The 23,299-nt window shown below is 40.2% G+C and overlaps 1 protein-coding gene across 3 annotated transcripts; it reads right to left on the reverse strand.

Moving 5' to 3' along the window:
• Positions 1-3,615: 3,615 nt before the first annotated feature.
• LOC107227185 (G-protein coupled receptor 52) lies at positions 3,616-22,230 on the reverse strand. Of its 3 annotated transcripts, none has more exons than XM_046730165.1 (5): positions 22,135-22,230; positions 9,310-9,804; positions 8,897-9,116; positions 8,104-8,533; positions 3,616-7,994 (listed from the first exon to the last, which is right to left on the reverse strand). In XM_046730165.1, exons 2-5 carry the CDS (start codon positions 9,419-9,421, stop codon positions 7,815-7,817), a joined length of 942 nt encoding a protein of 313 aa, XP_046586121.1. In that variant the 5' UTR covers positions 9,422-9,804; positions 22,135-22,230; the 3' UTR covers positions 3,616-7,814. The 3 variants fall into 3 exon arrangements, with proteins under 3 accessions (XP_046586121.1, XP_046586120.1, XP_015523735.1); XM_046730164.1 differs by lacking the exon at positions 22,135-22,230 and adding an exon at positions 14,605-14,822; XM_015668249.2 differs by lacking the exon at positions 22,135-22,230 and adding an exon at positions 14,571-14,822.
• Between the last annotated feature and the right edge of the window lie 1,069 nt (positions 22,231-23,299).

The raw sequence follows: 23,299 nt of genomic DNA on the forward strand, positions 1-23,299 counted from the left end.
CCTACAGGGAGAATGATCATTGGCGAAGCTTATTATACCGTTGGAACGAGCCGACCGAGCTTCGTGATCACGATATAACTTTGAAGAACCCTAAGCAACGGTGTATTTATAGACCCAGGGCAGAGACCTCCTGTAGTCTTTCCATTTGATAAAGGAAATTAAAACGGTGAAAACTGATCACTTTTCACATCCAACGTACCGTAAATACTCTAAATTGCATTACCCTCGTTATTGGCGATGCAATCATTCCAATTTTTCCTCATCCATCATTCTGTTCGGTCTCATCGGTATAATGCAGATCTGTGAATATGCTGTGCAAGGTTTTGGATAGTAAATTACAAAGCCAGGCATTTATCGTGACAAACGAATAAGTGGTCTTCAATGCATGTAGGCTTTCGTGACGTGGAATTTAACCCTGAGTTACGTCCGTAAGAAAAATAAATAAATAAAAAAAATATCCCCTCTATATCGATTGAGCCTTGGCATAATTAGGATTGTGGATGGCGGGTAGTATTGGTACCAGTCCGCGATGCCTTCCCGAGTTTAAGAAACATTATAATCCTCAGCAATTTTCCGTCTCGTATGTGCTGCTCTGTATTTACTACCATTCCACTCGCGGTAACGTCAAAGCTGGGGTCTGATATCGAGATATAACTAATTGGCTAAAGCGGGACTAATTGGATCCAAGGATTACTCGGATTAGAGAGAGAGTAATTTAGAAACTTCACGTCATCATGTGCGTAAATTTCACAGTCTTCATCGATAACACGATATGGTATCATGAAACGTTTCCTGATCATCGGTAATTTCACTTTATATAATATTACATGCTGTGGTTCGAGATTCAATATTTGAGAAATACATGGTGCTGACTAAAATTGAAAGCAACAACTCGTGACAGGTGTGATCAAACATAGAAACGTATGTAGCCGTGTCATAATATGAAACCTCAATTAATTTATGACCGTTTTCAAAGTTTCTAAATTTCAATTTTCAGGATATATATTACTTTGTGCAACATTTGTTTTTCAAATTAGAAAAGTACAGGTATGATATCAGAAAATGCTTTTCAAAATTTTTCATCCCGTGTTTCAAGTTGATCTATTCGATCGTCTTTCATCGAGTGAAGTATTTGGATCAAGCAAAAATGCAGTGAAATAAAGTTTTTAAACAAACAGGTTTCAAATTTTGTGGTACCGACGTTAGAATCGGATGCTTTAATAATCGATTTTCTCTACAACAATCGAGTAATATTCATTCCAGTAATATTCAATTGGTTATTGGAGACAATCGATAACAACGCGTAATTTATTACCTGCAGTAAACCATCACTAATTTATGAGATCAGTGCCATTAGTATTCTGTAGGTACAGTGACTAAACGAATTTGAATTCGCTTTTGTTTTACGCGATTTCCATTTCAACCAGCTACGATAGTTATTTCTTCCCAATAGTTTATCCGTACTTACGCGCATTGTATATGGAGTTGGGTGAGGGACTCGAGAGCACGTGTGAATAACCATGTTGCAAATTGCGATGATCACAATTCGAAATAACGTTGGCGGAAATTATCTATCCAATGTTCGGGGTTGTAGAAACCGATAATCAGACTCGGTTGAATAGGAGTTTTGGAATTGATAAGATGAGGAGTAGGTATTGAAATGATTGAACGCATTGATTTTCGAATGAAATTGCAGTATCTACGTTGTCACTGTTTATTATCAGAACCCGCTACTCTAGCTTCTAGGATAATAATTGGTAATATTGTATCGCCATCATCAAACTCAACTCGTCATCACCATCTTATAATATCGTCAACCATAATGAGTGACTCTCCAAGAGATAAGAAATGCTGTGTTTGCCCAACTAGAAATCTCATTGCATCGCACATTTGCTGGTAGAACTCAAAAAAGGCCAGTGGCGACTTTTTTCGTCCGATCCTCTATAATCGAGTCGTATTCATCGGTGTGTACCATAATTGTATGTCATCTATTATATCGGCTAAGGCACGCTATTAATTTATGATCTTAAACAATTATACGCTATTTCGACAGTCTCCGGCTAAAATCTTATCATTTTATACGTTTTTCGCAGCAGTTAATTGATCCTACAGATTTTGATTACTACTGCGGATCAATTTGAGCAAAATTCGACGTCTTGGAGTCGAATAACTACTTGGAAATTAATAAAATTTCAAATATATATATATGTATGTCTGTTGGCAAGACCTATGTGTACTTTCTTCGAGCAATCAGAGCATTTCTCACAACAGTAACCTGGAGATAGCATTCACTTTCAAATCAAGTGTGGTACCTTAGGCTGAGCTCAAAGTAAGTGCCGAGATCCAACGTTGGAGCATGAAGAGATTACCTAGCATACGTAAGAATACATAATTTCTGTCATTATTGCAGTTTATCCTAATCATTGTTATCGGTATCGTTACTGTGACAGCGTTCGAGTGGGGAAAAATCAGTGCCGTTTTCGACTCGATATTTTTTCAGAGAGCATAAGCGTCAGCTACCACACTCGCCACATCCGGTATCGTTATAGAGATATTTTTATAATCGAATCTCCTATCGACATCAAGGATCATCACTCGTAATGCTACAACGTGAACACGTACAATGTAGTCATCAATCAACGTTTAACAATCATTAAAATATGTAATAACAGCACGTCCATTGTGAGGTACGTTACAAAACTAGTACAAAACTAGCAACTAGGTACAAAAATGTAATTAATAATTAATAATGGAGGCCACCCGGGAAACTGCCAGGGACCAGTGTGTGTTTTATTTTTTCTTCATCTTATCCTCCTTCTTCTTCTTCGTCTCAACGTTTTCAATACTCTTCGTTAGCGTTTTGCCCGGTTTCGCGAAACTCGCACCCTCCGGCCCTTGATTTTTCACGCACCTCTCCATTATACATCTAAATATATTATATATGCAATATATATCTCTTAAACAATCTTTCAACCGCGTTTTGATTACGCAAAGAATATTTCTTCTTCTATTCGGCTTATAACTCTTATCGCTGAGAAATATAATACTGTTTCGTTGGGGGGTTGGGGTCTTAATTTATTTCACGTTCACACATTCTTCGTTACTTTTCTCCAGTCCGCATACAATTTACAAACCTTAGGCGCAGCGACAAAAATTATGCTTGTAATATATATTTCTAGTTCAAAGCGAAGCGGAAGCTGTTCTGCGCCTTGTCATCCTGTCATTCTCATGGAGAATTGTGAACGTGGCTTATTGTTAGAGAAAACTTATGTCTATCAGACCGAAATATTAATCGGCCTGCAAGCTTTTCTACACGTGTCAAGCGGAGGATATTAAGCTTCGATAAACGCATTGCGATTTTTTTTTTTTTTTGCGTTTTCCGCCGAAGAAAATTATCGCGAACCAATTCTCGAATGTAATCGATTTTACAGTTTTCATGGAATCGGATCGACTTGTCGACTTCTTCGGTAGTACTTTTTCTATAATCGTTACAGTTACTTCAGTTGGTTTTTTTGTTCACAAAAGAACTAATTCGATTCGAATTTTTACTGGCTGTAAGCTGATGTGTAAACTTTTGTCTTTCCTTATTTTTTTTCTTCAACACAACGATTAACCCAATCTGATCATGATTTCATTGTACCATGGACATTTCATATTGTTACATACGAGAATATTTGTCCGAATTTTTTTTTTTTCTTTTTTTTTGCCAAAAATGAAAGATGAACCAAAATATGGAACACGGTTACACTGAGAGAAAGTTTTAAAAGAGATTCAACTATCGTTTGGAAGCATAACGAGAATTATCAACAATGCCCAAGGTGGAGCGATCGATTCGCGAAAGATTTACCGATTGCTCACGCCGTGCAAAACGACACGTTATTATTATTATTATTATTTTTCTTATTATGTTATTTTTTTCGTTTTTATTCTTCTAAATCTACTGCTAATAATTTTTTTCTTATTTTCACGTTTTTCATTTGCTCAGTATCCGGAGGGTGCGAAATGTTGTATATATTATGTATATATACGTGTACATATAGGCCATTCCAAAAATTATGGCACAACAATCCGAGGTTGAAATTTTTATGGAACTGTAGTTTTGACGAATTTTATTATAGAATTTGTACCGCATCGGTGTAATTAAAAAATGAAAAAAAAAAATTGACGATAAATGCGAAAAATTAACACCTTTATAATAGCAGTTCTCTCATGTTCCGCAAACTTGAAATTAAAGAAATGTTCGTGATTTTATCCGGTTTTTCGTAAACGATGCATCGTAAAGGTCTCTAATGATCAGATTAATGCAATCATTTTATTTTCAAGACACCAAAAACAATCAAAATCATCGCAGCTAGATTGAGATTCTTACTCCGGATCGTTGACCAATAATTTGTGGATTGACGCATTTATATAAGTTTGTATGTATGCGAGTTTCCCATTACTGTATTTGGAAACAATGTTCTGATGGATTTTCATCTGCGACTCTGATTACTTTGACAGCGATTTTCTTGAGTAAAAATTACAAAAATTGTGGTGGGTATTATAATTTATCGGCATCCTGAACCCTGCCGTGAATTCCACATAATTAACATAAATGTTTCATATTTGTTCTACATATATTTAATACATCTTTTTTGTACCGTGTAAACTCATGTAAAAATGACATGGATTTTTTCCCCAACAAGTAAATAAATTTCACTCAAAATAACTAGAGTGAAAATTAAAATTTCTTTTCAATTTTTGAAATACCAAAATATCTGTAACTTTTACTGCGAAAAATAGGCTAGTCATACAATCATCGTTGCCCGTGTGAATCAAACAGACCATCATTTTCGATGTTGCTATAGATTTATATGTGCACACAACACACACATTCTATATGTATTATAATTGTAATTTTTAGCGTATTTGGGAAGAAATTTTAATTGAATTTCAATTTGTTAGCTGGGTCTTGCGACTGCTGCTGATTGCGCTACGCGTAAACTGCTTTTTTAATTAATTAATTAATCAACTATCTTACAACATATAGAGAATCAAAGAATTATTGATCACCTTTCGGCGTACGAGATGGGCTTCAAACTCTTTAGCTTCCCATAACAATATGTTCGATTTTCATTGATATTCGAGGATCGCATGCGAAAATTGAATAAATACGTGAAGCACAATCCGTACGTGAAAGACGTAATTGTGGACCTAGCCGACTCACAAGATTTGATCATCAGTTATTATACACGCGCACTCACACCGTATTCATCGCCGCATAATACAACAAACTACGTTCTATATTAAATGCGTATTTTATAATAATACGATATATATTCTTTTGGCTCTCTCTTCTTTCCCTTTTTCCTTTTTTTTCTTTAACAACAATTTGACAATTCATTTCCACTACGATGTCGTTATGAGTTCGCTGGGTGCACGATACCACTTTTATCGCTTTTTGAATTTTATTTCACTTTACAGTATGTTTAGTTACCGTCATGATTTTTATTTATCTTTTACTTCTTCTTACAGTGCCTACAGCAAGGGGTGTTTTTTTTTTTTTTTTTTTTTGTTTTTGAATCGTTCGTCTTTTGACACAACAGAGAGAGGTTCGACCGCATCGTAGGATAGATTAAGCACGATTAAAAAAGCTTAAAATTCGCGCGGTTTTGTCCCAAGGCGTTCTACGATTTTTAATACATTTTTTGTTCTAATTTTAGCACGTCACATTCATAGAGGCATCTCTGTAATTGACTAGGTACTTTTTTTTTGCTTCATTTTCTTTTTTTTTTCGCATATGTTAACGTTAATTAATCTTCACAATATAGTAACTTTTTTTTTTCCTTGTTTAGCTCGCTAAAACACTTATTGAGCGTGATCTTATATAAACGTACAGATATAGACAACGGTAAAATTTTTTTAATTTTCTTCCTTTTTTTTTTCTTTTTTTTTTCTATAAATTTTTTTCTCCTTTTCGTAAGAAATTCTCACGCTAAATAACAGATGCTAGATTGAGCGAAGCGAAGTTACTTTGTAGATTTGAAGATGTCTAATCGAAATTACGCGACCAACTGGTCAGTCTTACTATTCGTTACGTAACATATACATATATATTCATACATACATGTGAATTATGTATATATGCATATAAATATGTTTTTTTTTTCATCTCACTGCGTCTCTGGATCATCGCTATATAGGTATATCAATCCAGCACACTGCTGCATTGCCCGCATCTATTCAACGTGACAATATTGTATGTACTTTTATATAGAGAAGAAAACGTCGGCTGAATATAGCCAACGAAGCGATTTTAATTATAGTAATTTTATTCTTTATATTTTAGTCGGAATGCAGTTTATATATTCTCATTTATCATTTTGTTTACCGCGTCCAAACACGTGTATCGCAAATTTAGAATCAAAGAAATATGCACGCCAGGCATTCCAGATGAACTCAACTTCTTGCAGACGTTCATCGTTTCGATAAAAATTTTGGTATTGTAATTCTTTGTTTTTTTTTTGTTTTTTTTTATCGCAGAATAATTTGATAGATTCTAACTGCCTAATCTCGGTTCTGATTTATTCGCATCAATTTTTTTCAACTCTCAAAATTGTTGAAATTCATGGCATACGTTGTCACGTCATATACATGTGTAGATTCAGTAAGAATGTAGACCAAAAAAAAAAAAAAAAAAAACATAACTTGGTATACTCACGTTCTGTGTGATAAATTTTATGTGATACTGCGCAGTGTAGAAATTTAAAGCCTGCGTTTTTTCTTTTTAAGTTCAACTTCAATAATAAAAGATAAAGTTTTCGAACCGTCGCCACGGTCATTGCTGCATCCCAATTCTGCGAGTTATGAGTCAAGACACGGCAAGGAATTGATATAAATAAATCAAATAATGAGTCGTTTGGTTTACCTAATTCAAATGTTCCATGGTTTAACTGAATATTGCATTCTCTTTTATTTTAAAATATTTACAACTGTTAAGGCTAATTGTAGGTTGCATTAATCTAAGTCGCAGATAAAAGTGTTATTATCCGAGTTTATGGTGCGAAAAAAATGTGCTCTCATATATTATGTGAGAGATATATCAGAAAAACGACATTGTCGACTTTTGGAAAGGCAAAGTTTGATAAAACGGTAAAAGGAAAAATGTATCTACGTTGGAATTTATTTTCTTTTATTTCGTTTGAAATTTTTGGTTATGATACTTAACAATAATTATTACAGCTACGAATACTTAAGAGTGAAAATCAATCAAACTGAAGATCTTGAGAGAAAATCATGTGCCTCAAGAGTTTGGAAATTAAGATTTCAAACTCCCACAAAAATTATCCCACCTGCGGTGTATATATCTTTATGAAATAATTATCGAAACGAGTATTGAGAACGAACGAAATTGACCTGGAATGCCCAGAACACGTTTCATGTTTGGTTTTGTTCGATAAAGTGTGTGCTTTTCTCAGATGAATTGAAAGACTTCCAGAACAAAGCTTCTTCAATTAGCTCTAAGTGAACAATACCTGTCCGAAGTATACGTTCAACCGTCGAAACGAAAGATAACAATGAATCGACACAATGCTGGATATGAATATTCGACGTTCCAACGGTCTAAGAAAATCTCCCGGATTATAACTCGCAACAAGTGAACCGAACCGCGAAATTGAGTCATTATCATGCTCCTTCAACACGCGAGGGAAAACTGTAGGATCAACTCCCAGTATAACACGAGATAGAAAATGTGTAATGCGATGCTCTAGGAATGCGGCGCGTGTAGAACGCACAGACACTCGCTCGACCTTAGCTACGTATCGGTACTCTGTTTAGTCGTCGTCGTCCAGACCCAGGAGCTCCGGGGGAAGTCTTCGGTGTCGGCAGCACAGAGTTAGACAGAGGACCCGAGCGGCGAGTCGAAACTGGGGGCTCAGCGTCCCAAGGACAACGGCCTTCCAGAAGCTGTTGGTAAGTCCGAACCACACGACAGCGAAGTTCAGGAATGGTACCTACCAAGAAAATCAGGACTTAGAACGACCAGCTTCGGGAACCAAGAGGACCCGACGAGTCCATTAAAGAAGAAAAGCTCGCGAATCCATTGAGATGAAATATGCTCACCTGCGGTGGTCCATTAACGACCGCGTAGAGTTTGAGACCAGCGTACGGCGCCCACGAGGCCCAGAACGTCATCACTAGGACGAACGACATGATGTGACTAGGATTGCTCAGGTTTTCGGACAGCGCTGTAGCGTACTCCTTGTCGTGGATAGGCACGCCGGATCTCAGTTTTCTCATCATTGAGAATATGTAGTAGTAGGTGTAGACGATTGTGATCACCGACGGGCCCAGGACCAGGATGGACAGAGTCACGGTATACGCGGCCATGTTTCCCCAGTCGAGCATGCATATGAAGGCTTCGTGGTCGAAGATCGCCTTGTTGAAGCCGAGCAGAGGCGGGCAGCACATCATTGCAGCGCTGATCCAAGTGAACGCCATCCAGCATTGGCACCTCGTTTTCGTCTGCACCGTCTCGTATCTCAGTGGTTTCCTGCGTAGACACAATCGTTTACACAACAAGGTCAAATGTGACTGAACCATGCACTAACGCCGTGTGAGTGTTGGAGCTGTACACTCCTCATTCATCCGCTCCTCGGGAGTTGGAGAACAGCCAGAAAAGTATGTCGCTTATGACGACCTTCAAGAATCGTCTTATAAAAACATGTGTGATTCGTCATACTGTGCGTAGAACCTGTCTGATGAATGGGACGAGCATTATTGGACACGGTTGGACTCAAGAACGTGTAAACTAAGTCAGAATTGCCGCCGTGTCATTCTGCTTGGTCGAACGCCTACTACAGATTAATGGCCACTTCCGCACTACGATCCAAAAATTCTGAAACGTAGTATCTACCTGATGGCGAGGTATCGGTCGACGGAAATCCACATGAAGGTGTAGACCGAGACTGCCCAGAGCGTGACCTCCAGGTAGCCGATTAGCCGGCACACGATGTCGCTGTAGACCCATCGCCGCACTAACGCTGGATAAACGGAGAGCGGGACAACGAGCAATCCGCAGAGCAGATCGGCTGAGGCCAATGACAGCAAGTAGTAGTTTATCACCTCGCTGGGGCCTAAAAGAAAAAAAAAAAAACAAGCATGCAAATCGTTGATCACATGCGTCAAGGTGTGTATGACGAAAGTGGATGATCACTGATAATCACGGTATAACTGAGTATGCAAGTTGTCCATGAGTAATCACAGGATCCACGTGACAACGTACCCTGCACTGATTGACTTGACTTTGGAATTGAGAATTATACTCACCGCGGAAGTTGAGGTAGGTGGCGATGATGAGTAGATTCGAAAGTATGATCGCGACGCCGACCACGAAGATGAGGCCCGCCTGCATGAGAGCCTCCAGCGAGGGCTCCTCCATGCCGCCCCCCCTACGCGCCGCATCCCCCCACCCACCCTGAGGTGCCTGGTCCGCCCTTTCACCCTTCTTTGCACTTCACTCCGTCCCAACCACTTCCGTCCACTACTTCACCTTGGTACACAACCTCACGCAACTCCTGCCTCCTCCTCCCAGCCCGAAAGCTTTTGGCACAGATGTCGCACTCTTTCTTTCTTGTCTGCTTATTTGACTCAAACCGCTTGTCTCCGAATTCACTTTCCTTCTCTCCGGCGTTTTCTGGACTCTCCGACACTCGATTCTCCTCTCAAGTGTTCTAAATCGCCGGCGGAACTGTTCCCCAAGTCTTGAATCACGCAATCCCCATTGCCGATGTTTGAAACTCGTCCAGGATCGATCTGGTGCTTCTGAAAGTATAAAAGATTTCCACGTTTAGGGGACCCACCTCGATAGCTCACTCGATAGGCTATAACGTCCACACTTTTAGCTACGTCCAATCTCCGTTCGACGATCGGATGTGGAAATCGCATTGTCAAGGAATAGTTTCGCGAGGTATCAACGGGCTAAATGGAAGTAATGACGAGCGCGTTTTCGTCACAATTGATTCCAATCAAAGCCTGGAAATGACTTTCGGGTTCTTTATTCCACACCTCCGTTCCGGTAATAAACGTGCTCTGTGGATCTCCGTCGGATCGAACAACCGCTTTCGCTAACTTGGAAATACGTAAGCCTGCACGATGGATCAATATCTAAAGTCTCTACAACTAAGTCTGCAAGTTGACCATGAATAATCATAGGGCCCACGTGATAACGAACTGTGCACTTGACTCACCTCAATCTAACTCACCGACATCTTTTATATAATGAGGTTATCACTTTTCATTCGTATTTATGTTTCGACGTGATGCTTTCCTTCAGAGATGAATTTGGTGACACACGAGTATCGTTGGTCGCATGCCTCACTTCCAATGCGTAAACTAAGTGGTGCCGACCTACTTATCCTCGAAACTTCATATGCTACAGCGTCTACTTGTGTACATGAAGCGCAGGGAATATGTTCGGGAATTCAGGTGAGCAGGCATGTGGATAACCTAGAGGACGTAGTAGTTACACGTCAGACTGTGTTTCCTGGCTTGCGAAAATTCTCCTTTTCCATAAGGCCTGCTTCATGGCCGTGTCTTATGAGCCGTTCGTATCGACCGTCATTCATAATTCAACTAAGTCGATCTTGAATGAAATAGGTGCGCATACTAGCCTAGCATTGCTATACATGCGGGTTCACCTCTGAACGTCGTTCGTGTATCACTGTCATTGTTCTAATTCTTTTTCATCATGGTTCAAGACTGATGCATAATGTCACACAGTTCAGGGGCTAACTGAATGAGTTTGGAACCAATTAAAACTCCCCAGTCGATTCTGAAACTTCCATCTGTGTTCTCCAACTTTATCAGCTTAACAGAAGGTCGGAAGGAAATGGTGAAATGTCTATATCAACGAATTGACACTAAACCGAAAGTGATTTATCATTCTTTACTTTACCTATAACTCCACATGTTCACTGTTACTTCGAAAAGCTATACCACATTTATTTCAATTACGTGTACCGCAAATTAAAGTTTAATCAATTTTTAACGGTATTCTGTTTATAAATATCATAAGAATCATTCAGTTGCTTTTTCGCGTAGCAATTCGCTTGATTTAATCTTTGAACGTAAGAGTGAAGCTCTATCTAGTTCCAAGGTCCAGTCAGTGACCTTGACCTGTAGATAGGATTTTTTAAACACATTGCTCATAGTATTAAATCCTGTCAAGCCTATTAGTGGTTACGAGACCATTGAAAAGTGTACATAATGGTGTGTGAATTTTCAAACTAAGACTTTATTATTCTAGCAAACAATGGATATTGGTTGACTTAGCGTAGAAGTTGGTGCATTATTCATCATTATATCTCATCGCAAACAAATACTCGTCTGCATCTATCCCATGAACGAGACCACGAGTGCAAGAGGTAATGTAACGTGTTTAATGAAATTAAGCAGAAACTTCAACTCGGTATAAAACATAGAATCAGTCCGTAGTGCGGCACTGAACACTCGTTATTACCATGATGTGAAATTTAATAACTAAACGAGAAAGTGACGTCCAGAGTTTGCATTATTAAATGTAGGGCGCTACTGCGCCTTGGTTCTGCACACAGCGATGTGCCTGATATGTCTACGTAGTCATGTACCTACGTAGATGATGGTGTAAGTAGCTGATTCCATCGCATTGCAGATCGCTACTTGCTTGGGTAACGTAGTACACGCTCTCACCCATGGCACGTGTCCCCTGTACGTGTACTGGCCGATGCTGATAAACGTGAAAAACGGCTTACGAAGCCTTGCAGTTCTCTGTTTCGCCCCATTCGCTCATTGCACGTGCTTAAGTGACCCGCGCCCTGTACCGTGTATCCCACACAACCTCACTCGCATACGTATTTTAGCATATTCACTGGATCGGCTTGATGACATACGACCGCCATGACCTGATGCCACTATCTGGCTTCTTTGGGTCGCCCCGACTATTCCTCGGAGTTACTAATACAAGTCTACCCACTGTGGTACTAATCACCCATCCGCCATCGTACGGATTTTTTTCGATCTCTTCATTTCAAGCAGCTGAATGGACTCGTTATGCAGCTCTTACTGCTTATTGTTTCGTAATTCTTACTGAAAACACGAAGCTACTACGGCTTCCATAAGGCTATAATTTATTGTGCCATTTTCCGTGGTAAAATCAATGAATATAACGAGTAACTAGTATAAGTTAACTGGAAATATGAACGATTGCTAAGTGGCGTGTCTGAAGCTAGTTAAAATACTCGCTGAGACTATGTCCAAACTTTTTACCCGAAAATTATAGTCATCCTAATTGAATACTGTTTCAGTTGCTACCAGACTGATGGGATTTCGTTGGAAAGTACACTTCTGGTTTTGTCAACACTTGACCAAAACTTCAGCGGGAATGAAAAAGACCTCGTCTCGACATTTCGGGGTTCCAGAGAATTGTTATTGATTACCCATTTACTCTACAGTAATAAAAATTCTCCATCCATACCTGCTTTAGCATCCGTTTCAGAAAATATTCATTCACTCTCAAGTCAAACGCTTGAACTGTTGGTTGGAAATATGTTTTTATCAAAGCTCAAAGTACGGAACTAACCAACATGATGTCTGGGAGATCTCAAAACAGTATTCACCAATAAAAAAATGCGTGTGCCATTCGACTGTTAAACAAATAGGCAACCAGCCAGAAGATTGATGGAATATTAACGCCACTGTTGCGGCTAATGAGATGATAACTTCTAAGGAACTCAAAACCATTAGGGGATGGTGATCTCCATCTATTTCGGAACCAGAATGAAAGGCCAAAAATGTCACCGAAGGAAAGTCTATAACAACTTCCACAAACCATCAATTGATCAGCAATTTACCGAAGCGAATTATTGTGATGTCTATTTAAACCAGAAATTCGGAGGGAAAAGATTCCAAATGACTTAGGCCGATCTCACTTCAGCATCAGCCGTTATATCCAATGATCCACTGCCAGCGTGCCCATGGCGTTATTAAATCCGTTAAATCACAGCCGTGATCCACTTCTTTTCTTCCCTATTTCCGACCTCTATTCTTATCTCTCTGTCTCTCTTTCTCTTCCTCTTCTCCCTCGGTATTGGCGGGACTGTTCCTTCTTCACCCTCTGCATCTCTCAACCCTGCTCGCCTTTCCGCAGAATTATGGCAACGCCGAGAGAAGAGAGCGCCCTTATTGGCGGCTCCAGTTGGTTGCCCTAGGTCCTAAGCCCATGGAGGCCGACCTAGGCTATATCGAGTCGCGCTTATCTTTCACCCTAACCCAGTTTTACAATTATTCCCTGTCTTGAATTCAAGCACCAATGTCCTTCAGGGGTGTGTTTTTTGATTCATTGGGTTTTCAAGGGAGGTTTCCAAAACATAGATACTCACTTTTGATTCAAAACAAGAAATACGTCACCCTAGTCACTCGAAATATCCCACATTTTTCACACCAATGAAAAAAACGACCTCTAACCACATTCGGAGCGAGTGTTACTGTATGACGATTTACGGGGGATGAAATGCGTCCGCTTTTTCACAGGCCAGGGAAGTTGAATGAAGAGGCGTACGCCTCTATGTGGAGTAAACATAAAATGAATTGTCACAGTCGAGAATCGCTCTTTCGTGTGATTGCAGAAAAAAAAAACAGTGGTCTCTCACGAATGCCCAGTGAATCGAAGTTGTACCAATCAACTTTGAATCACACGCTCGTGTTGTACCAGTAATTAAATTGCCGTGAAGCCTTAGTTTGACTATCTGAAGAAACTAGAGGTGAAATTGAGCCAATGAAATTGTGCATCGGGTCCTTTGTTTTCATGAAGCGAGGAGTGAGTGGTTCAATAGTTTAAGACGGGTAGCAAAGGAAGTCCCAAAGATCGAGTACATCGAATTCAAAAGAGAAATTATTGAATATTATATTTTTCATTCTTCTGCAATAACTCCTGAGGCACAATAACTCCAAGCAGAGGAAGAACCTATAAGTAACTTTTATTCTCTCTACTGCATTTTCATTTATACGAGGGAATTTTATCGCAGAGAAGTCAATATGTTGTCGTTTTCGTCGTTTCCACGAGTTATTAAGTCCCAACTTTGAGTGTTCAGGTAAATCTTGCGAGAAAAAATGAAATTCTTTGTCCTCCTGAATTTTCGTGCGAAGAAAATCATGGAGCACAGGAATACCGTACGTGTCCCTGACTCCGTGGATTTCAGGTGAGGCTTAAACTTCATCGAAGCGGTTAATACGCTTGATTTGAGCTGTGAATTTGAGTGAAAAAAAAAATAGCAGAACAAAGGAACAGGTTGTACCGAACGACATCTCGTCGCGTTGTTAAACCGCGAAGAAATCGAGTAGATGGTGTTTCGGTTTGAAACTGAGAAGAGTTCGCAAGTAAAAGGAATTCTGCATTCTGAGTCCGTTTTAGCCACGTTTAAATTTAACGCCGCAGGGCCGGTTATCGGAGCCTCGGATGTGCCCAGCGGGGAATTCGGTCCACGCAGCATCTCATCGCGCGTCCATGTTACAAAACACTGCCATCTTTAATTGGTCCATAGGTGTATATTTACCGAAATTTATCCGGTGAAGTTCGAGGCCGCGTACCTTTTCGATCGCATCTTCGTCGCCCCCGCTACTTCCACTCAGCCCTTCACTTATCACAAACAAACTCTGCGGACGTAGCTGCGGTACCGAGTCAGGTTCGCGACGGGTTTTTCAGCCGAGGTCGGTATCGAGACGAGACAATTTCCCCTGGCGGGGATCAAATCCGCCCCAAATAACCACCTACGCGTTCAACCTGGGGGTGACTACTGACGGCTTTGCGTCCCGACGCTCCGACGTCCCGGGAGTAGCGGCGTCGATACGTGGACGACGCACGCGCGCCACCCCCGATTCGGCCGGGCAGCGTTTTGGAGATGACTCAGCCGTTCGGGGCAGCCCGCTTTTGGGAAACCGCGTACGCGCGGATAATCTCAGCCCCGTTTTTCCCGACCTACTCAAACTCCCCGTTTCCATTTTCCTTTTCCTCCCCGTCCCGTCGCCCCCCGCTTTCATTTCGTCCGAGCAGGAAGCCACGGGCAGTGCGGTCTGTAAATCCCTTTCTCGTTGTTAATGATGGAGTTTGAAAAAAAAGTGTCCCAGTCACGGAACTCCTGGAAATATTTGAAAGGTCAAGGGAATCGGGGCAACGTTTGCAGCGGGTTGTTACCGTAAGGGCTGGAATCATCGAAAAGCTGGGAAAAATGCGAGGAAAATTTTTACCCTCTTGAAAATTTATGCGTAAACGGTGCATAACAGTGACGATGATCGCTCAGCTATGTGAAGTTGAATATCCTTTTTTTTTTTACTCTCTAATAGCGTGAAGGGTAAGAGTATTTGGTAGCTACCTGAAATCGAATATCTTTACAGATTTTCAGTACACGTTTCAAGGTTTAACCTCTGTTCTTATCGCGAAGTAGTGTCAACGAACGATGAAATTTTGACTTTGGGAAAGTGAAATAAGCTACGGAATGTCAAATTTCTGTATGTGAATTTAACAGGTTGTAAAAATACGGTCAATTTTGACAAATTTTTTCATAGAGGCCACTCAGGAAGAAGTGGAATATCCATTCGGGGGATTTTAATGCGGTGACCTTATGCCCATCACGTCACTGAAGTACCATCGTACCTGCAGAGAATATGAATGATTGATTGATTTATTTCTTCTTATATTCTATAAAAATTCATGGGCACGAACGGGCCGTATCTTCCACAGACATTAAAATTGAGTAGGATCGAACAGTCAAAAACTAATAAGGTCAAAGAAACGAGAATTATTCGATTACGATCCAATTCATGGAGAAAAACTGTTAAAAATACAATCGTCAAAGGCATCGGCATTCCGTGAAGTACTCGAAGAAATAAACAATGCGGAGAATTACAGTGGCCGATTGGGTAATAAGCCACGAGAGGTTTCAGCCCATTGCCAGTCTCGAGAAACACCTCGTTAATGCAAAGAGAACTAGGTTCCGAGGTATTTAACACTCGACTAAGAGATAAATGAGACGAGGACAAAACGCTACAAGGACCAAATGGAATGTAGAAATTTCTCTCGAGGATGACTGTTTTGCAGCTAACAACCGCCGCTCTTGATGCTCCGTTATAAAAGCCACGGAATTGTCCCAAATACAGTCCTCGATTTACACCCGTCATTTTAACATCACCCTGACGCGTCAGTCTTACACGCGCAATGACATGGAAATGATTTCGATCTACGAGCACTTTGTCTTTATTGCCTTGTTACACACACGCAGGTCGAGGAGGGTTGACAGCGAATTGTTTAGCCCTGACTCGCCAGAAACATTACCGTAGGCCGATCATGTGCTAAACGGTCGGTTCTCTTTGAATTAGTAAATTTCATCACGATTCGTTTCAAAAACATTGAAACCGACACGAAGAAGAGACTTAGAATGAACGGAATGAATGACACGGACGTGAGTGATCATTATTCACCGGGAATGTGATCATCGTAGGACGAATGATCGATCCTGAAGTCAAGATCTGAGGTGGTCGGTACAATCGAGAGAATCCGAGGATCTTTAGTGATGCAGCGACTGTACTTCCTCGGGGATGAGGAAGCCCGTTTACGCCTGATTTGATCCCTGCGTACGTGAACAAACCGTTGATCGACTATCGTGTAGTTTCATTAGACTAGAAATACAGTTGCTTACATTAGCTCCGACCCCTCGCTGGTCCGCTTTATGCGCTATTCTAATCGAGTCAGAAGTCCACGTCCATTTATCCGAGTCATCCAGGCTCGTTGATTAAGTTCCCCAGCCACTGTGTGTGTCTAAAGGATGTTCTCACCGGTATTCCCTTGATTAAAAACAGGCGAATTAGGGCACTCGGATGCTCGTCAGGAGAGAAAACGCCCTGGAAATAGGAACGAGATAATTGCTCATAGTCATTTTTCGCCCCAATGCGTCGAGCGCCGTGTTACGTGAATAATTCTACAATATCTGTTAGAAGTTTCTCTTGATTTTGTTACTCGTGTAGCCGTAGCTGGGAACTACATATTAAATTCGATATCGACTATGCTGGTTATGAGGTACCAGCTCTGCATTGTACGAAATTTGGCACAGTTCCATTCCACTCTGTTCATTGAGCGCATACTTTGCTTCGCGTACTCCCTGCCGTGCAGATAACGTTGCGGCATTATACCGCTTAAATAGGCACAACTCTGATATGAAACTTACCCCTCTGACGGTGAGCATTGTTTATATACGTGCAGACTTAACCGCAATACCGAACGTTACGATAGTTGTTGGAGCAAAGTTTAGGTCAGGTACGCGGATACTGCAAAAATGACCCAGGATTGTATTCAACGTTGAACCATTCGAGAAGTTTGACAATTCATAGTGGTGTAATGAAACCACTTATGGGTATGTTTCACCAGGAGCTTGTGACCATGACTTTCCAACAGTGGTCATCCTTTCTGGTCCTGCACAAAATTTCAGAGGCTTCTGTAGCTACGGAGAACTGGGTATGTGTAAGGGATGTTTATTGATCTGAGAGGGAAGAGGACTCTCGGGCGCCAGTCTGCTGAAACCGGCGAACAGTGTCACTTAACGTACTATCAACTGGTCCTATCAAAAGTCTGCATCTCGTTACACAGTAGGACAAAGTAGGTCAAGTTCGAGTCAGAAGACAACGCGTAGCGGTAGATCCTCTAGTCGAACAGTCGAAGACCACGCCTCCTTGAATTGGATAACCATGATAAGGTAGATATACCGGTTTTGGTCATCTTATAGTACCAGTTGTGACCATCGTTAGATTTAGTTGTGGACTCGTATTTATTGCGTCTAATCTGTGGTTATGATCACCAATGATACAGTGATGCCTTGATCCACTTAAAATATCCTAAAGTCAAAACTTGCTCAAAGTAGAATTCCAGTCGCGAATCAAGTTGTCGAAGAGATTAAAAGTCAAGTTAGTAAATACAGAATTTTATAAAAGCGGTGAAAAATGACACGATAACAACAAACGGTGGGTCTACCTTTCGCAGTTACTTTTCCATGACCGAAGTTCAAAACCACCGAGGTCTTCGCGACTATCCGTGACCTGGCATTAATCCTTTTGGCCGTGGTATCGAGCTCCCGGTATGTTTTCCCTTCGAAGCCGTGCTGATGGAGGATTTTACGACGAGCGGTCTCGAGTGAAATAGAGTTTATTGTTAGTGTGGTAGGTTCTCGGTTGGATATGTACCTAAGTTTTATAGTAAGTCGTAAAGGTTACCACGCAGGCAAGTGTGTTCTCTCTTGAACTTCCGAAGTACTTATAGTATATAAGGTAGAGATCGTCTCACTAACACGAGTTGTTCGTCTTCTTTTACTCATACCGCACATATTCTGAAGAGGGGAGATGCAAGCGAGTCGTATTAACGTGTGTACGCATATATTACCGACGACATCACAGATCGTTTATTAATGTAATAAAAATTTGTAAACGACCGAGCTAAACACTCGGTACTTACAAAACAGATAGAAACTGCGGTACAATCATCAAAATACAAAATCGCACACAAGACAATAACAAAAAATGTATACTCGTAGATATTCGGAATTCCATGCGGTTTTATATAGCCTCCGACTGTCGCCATTCCCAATTTTGTTTACTGACAATTACAGATAACTTTATCGAGATTCTGAAATATTTTAAGACCTTACTAGAAGTGATATTTTCATTGGCTTGGAAGTTACGAATTATAAATTACAGTTAGGGCTCAAATTATTCCTTTAGACTCTTGGGGTTCTCTAAAAAATCTGACAAATTCAAACTCCATTCGGCTTTCGGCCAATTCAGCTTCTAACTTTGGAACGGTGAGTAACGACGTAAAAAAAAACATGGACCTGGTTCCACTCGGCAATTACGAAAAAATTGGGATTCCCGACCGTCCAAGGCTATGTGAAACCGTATGAAATTCCCCATACAAGTACATACAACAAACGAACGATTATAAACGGAACGCCACTTGTCCTACATTTGCTTCTTCGGCGTGGATAGTTTGTGGTGATATTTTCCATAGACTCTACCGCTCCTCGTCACCCTGTAGTTGATTGGCTGAGAGGAGACTGAAGAGCTGGAAACATGGGGTCCATCACCGGTGCAAAGGCGCTTCACCCTCGTTCTGATGCCGGTCGGTGGTTTCGGGTTCAGAGCCAGACTGAGGCTTCGCCTAGACTCGGATTTCCGCCTGATGCTGACCGGCGCAACTGTGGCTCTTGTTTTGAAAATCCGGAAGGGAGATACGGCCAGGATGCTGCTGGCGATCCGCCGCCGACAACGCCATAAAACAACCGCCGTTGCGAACCATGCGAGCCAAGGACCCGTCCGAGGACCTGGTACCGGGTCTCGGGACCACAGGAACAACATCTGCTGAGATAACTCTGGGATCAGTTCTACTTTCATGGGAATTGCGATTGCGGTCTCCCGATGTGATCGCAACTTTGCCCGTCTATCTGGGCCGGTAAAGTAAGGGTCAAAGTTCCGAATGGTCAAACTTTGGACAGACTGATACATCGAATGGTCGAAATTTCGAATGATCACAACTCCGAGCGGTCACAACTACGGATCGAAACCTCGAGGTCATAACTCCGAACTTTACCAAACCTTCGTTCGTATGGTGAAGCGTGTACCATACATTCAAAGTTGGTAACTTTGGGGTTTTGACTATTCAGAATTTTAATTTTGAGCGTTTGGAGTTTTGACTATTCGTTGTAATGGTGTGTCCAAATTTTGATCATTCGGAATTTTGACCGCCTAGAGTTTTGACCATTCGTTGTTGTAATGATTTGTCCAAACTTTGACCATTCGGAGTTTTGACAATTTGGTATTTTGAATATTTGATATTTTGACCATTCGGAATTTCGACCGTTGGTAGTTTCAACCATTCGTTGTAATGGTCTGTCTAAACTTCGACTATTTGAAACTTTGACCCGCATCCAAGGTTACATAAGGTAGTGCGGATTTCAGGATTCCGATAAATTATAGTTCAACCCTATATCAAAACTCTCCCCCGGAAACACACTCGGTCTCTGGGGCTTGCACACTGTACATGATTCTCGAAACACGAAGCTTTGCCTCGCAGGACTAAAAATAGTTCCTGCTATTCTGCTGTCCTTGAAGATTCTCCGCGTATAATGTGTGCGGAATACAGACGCGATATTCATCCTGTGCACGTGGGCGTGGAGAGAGGAATCGTTTCAGTAACGATTGTCGAAATGTTGCAAGTATTATTCTTTATTTCGAACTTTAGCCAATATTACGAAAAAGAGTTGTTTCTTCTTCTTTGAAAATGTGTACAAATTTCAATGTAGAAAGTATACCTTGCGGGCAAGAAACATCCTTAAGAAATTCCGATTCGGTTTCGCAAGAGTCATGAAAATTCGCATGTTGCAGGGAATTTTAACAACTGTTAAGAAAACTTACATCAAAACAGTCAGCAACTGAGAAAAACAGAAATGTAAACATTGCCGACAAGTCCAAAACCAGTTTTATGAAAAAATCTTTCATCAGTCTCTCTGCTTCAAAATGGCCAAAGACTGTGCTTTTCTTTACTTTCATCCAAAAAATTATTCTTATTTATAGCGTCAATGTGTACATTTCAATTTTCCTAAGCTCATGTATTCAAAGTTGGCTCTGGAAATAGATAATGAAAAAGTCGGAGAATTTAAAGTTTCAAATTTACGCCCACTCCGTATGAAATATTTTTTTTTCTCGATACGACAAACCGATACTGCAAGTTTGAAAAATACTTGTACTCACAACTTCTTCTACAATATTTGCGAATTTCGTCAATAATAAAGGCACGAAGGAAAGCCATCAAAGCGATTGATTTTGCAGCGTAGAAGCCTCGAATGAAGGAGTTACGTACGGAAGGAATCGACCTTGAGCAACGACCATGATGAATTCTCGTGTCTGATACACCGCGGCTGGCGGATCGAGCGGAAACCTGGCAAAAGTGCTTTCGCGTCCTTGATGCATAATTCGTTCATCCCCGACTGTATGAGAGGTAATTGAATTCGCAAAGTATCTGCACACGAGCCGTCCATGTATATCATGAAAAGCGATGAACTGCACGCTTCGCTTCTGCTGAATCGATGCTAGTCGATACTGATGTGATAAGGAACGAACAGGGGAGAAGAGCATAAAAATGAACGCGAAATTTGTCGGAGATAAATTGTCCCGCCGATGAGGATCGTTCGGTGCAGAAACGCGACCTGATACTGTATTGGATCCTATTTTCCGTGGATTCATAAAAAATATCGCAACGGCCACATTGCCGCTATCGTTTGATTAAAAAAGGGTAGAAAGAACGTATCGAGTATAAAAGGTTATAAGAGAGAAGCTAAAGTCAACTACGCTGAATTTAATTCAATCATCTCCTGATTATATGTGAATTTTTTTTAACAATTGCAAATCTCAACTGATAAAGCAGAATGTTTTCAAATGCTGCAGGTTTTTCCAATATTTATGAATACTCACTCATTCATTTTGGAAATTGTATTCACAGAATTTCTTCCTCGAACGAACCATTCAAAGTTTGTTCTTCGCAACCAGTCACGCTTTTGTTTATCATAATGTATTATCAAACAGCTGAGTTGGTAAAAAAGAAATCTCTGTCACACGAGATGTAGAAGGAATTCATTTTCGAAAAGAATTTATAGAGTTTTCATAAAAACTGGGCAAAGCATATGGATTTCTGTTTTGAATATTTCAAAATCCCGTGATCTTTCTTTTCTCAGGATAATTATAAACTTGAGAACCAGTTTAAATTTGTGTTTAAAATTTTTCTGATCGACAGTATTATTTATTATAATTATAGTTATTTTCTGATTACGGTAGAAAATAAAAATAGTCAAAGACTGAATTATTAACGAGAACTAGAAATTTCTCTTGTCAGTGAACATCACGAGATGTTTTTTTTTTTCTTTACCTCTATTGACTGAATTTCTACCTTCAAACCTTTAATTGCTACATCGTTTCTCCGCCGAAAAATAGCGGCAATACATCCTCGAGACGTTTTCGGTTCCAGCCAACGGAACAGTCTTATGTAAATTGCAGAGGTTGCGGTGGTGGGTTGGGCTGGCAACTTACCTTATAGATCCACTCGCTGGCGCGCTGCCTGTAACTGAGGGGTTGGTCGACTAGCCGAAACATAGAAGGGCCGTGAGCAGATACTTATAAATGGGGACCTGAAAACCAGAGGAGAAATAGCAGTATTCACAAAAAGACTCGATCCAAACAATGAGAGTTGTCGAAACCGTGGCTCGAATTCCGACCGAAAAATGGTGAGGTAATATCTTCACCGCGGACGGATTAATGGACGAGAATCTTGATCGATTAGATCCCTCGAACCTCCAGGACTTGGAATTAATTGTCAGACTTTCAAACCCAACCGTTTGCGAAATCCTCATTTCATACACGTATCAAGTACAAAACAATTTTTTGTGAACTTTGTAATGCAAATTTACGGTACGATGTAATTGTTCACGATTCGCGAACGAAATTCAGTCCAAACGATATTTGATTTTATTTTTAAACTTTTGGATTTTCGAAAAAGTGTACAGATTTCGTAGAATTTTTATTTTTTTTTTTTCGTTTAGTGAGAGAGAGTTTAAGCGGATTCACGTTACAAAAAAAAAAGAAAAAAATTACAGCAAAGATGCATTGGAAGTTCCGTAGGAACCTCGATTTTTTTTTTTTTTTTTTTTATGTACACAGGTTTATCGTGAGCAATTTTTTCGTTGGTCAAATTTGATCATTGGAATAATTTTTCCTGTTGTTAATAATAGTACATTGAATGCAATTGATTTGAGTTAGAATCAGCCGTTGATTTTTTGATTCAACGAAATGATTTATTTTTATTTTCTTTCTGAAAAGAGACTTGAATTGATTTCCGAAAAAAAAAAAACTTAGAATGTATCTGAGGAATTCTTTTTGCAATGAGTGCAGATTAATTCATCGAAAATTAGAAATGATGAATAGGTTGAGCAATTATTTGAATTTCAAAGAATTTTGACTTACCGATATTTTATTCAAGAAGCCGCACTGATTGTTTATTAAAAAACAGGAAAAATCGAGAACCTCACTGACAAATACGAAGTATTTTACATTATTCCGTTAAAAAACACTGATTTTAGCATCCTGGAAATAATGAATTCCAAACATTTTTCAAAATGCTTCACTAAAACAGTTGCGTTTTCAGGAAACTAAGGAAAAATGAATACAAAAATTTAACTTCAAAGATATACAATACGGA

This window comes from Neodiprion lecontei, chromosome 2 (genome assembly GCF_021901455.1).
Source record: "Neodiprion lecontei isolate iyNeoLeco1 chromosome 2, iyNeoLeco1.1, whole genome shotgun sequence".
Taxonomy (NCBI): domain Eukaryota; kingdom Metazoa; phylum Arthropoda; class Insecta; order Hymenoptera; family Diprionidae; genus Neodiprion; species Neodiprion lecontei.

Excerpts from the sequence above, each read along its gene's own strand:
- LOC107227185 (XM_046730165.1), bottom strand. The coding sequence starts at position 9,421 with ATGGAGGAGCCCTCGCTGGAGGCTCTCATGCAGGCGGGCCTCATCTTC. Across the intron at positions 9,117-9,309 it reads CACCTACCTCAACTTCCGCG|GCCCCAGCGAGGTGATAAAC; the intron begins GTGAGTATAATT and ends TTTTTCTTTTAG. Across the intron at positions 7,995-8,103 it reads TCGTTAATGGACCACCGCAG|GTACCATTCCTGAACTTCGC; the intron begins GTGAGCATATTT and ends TTTTCTTGGTAG.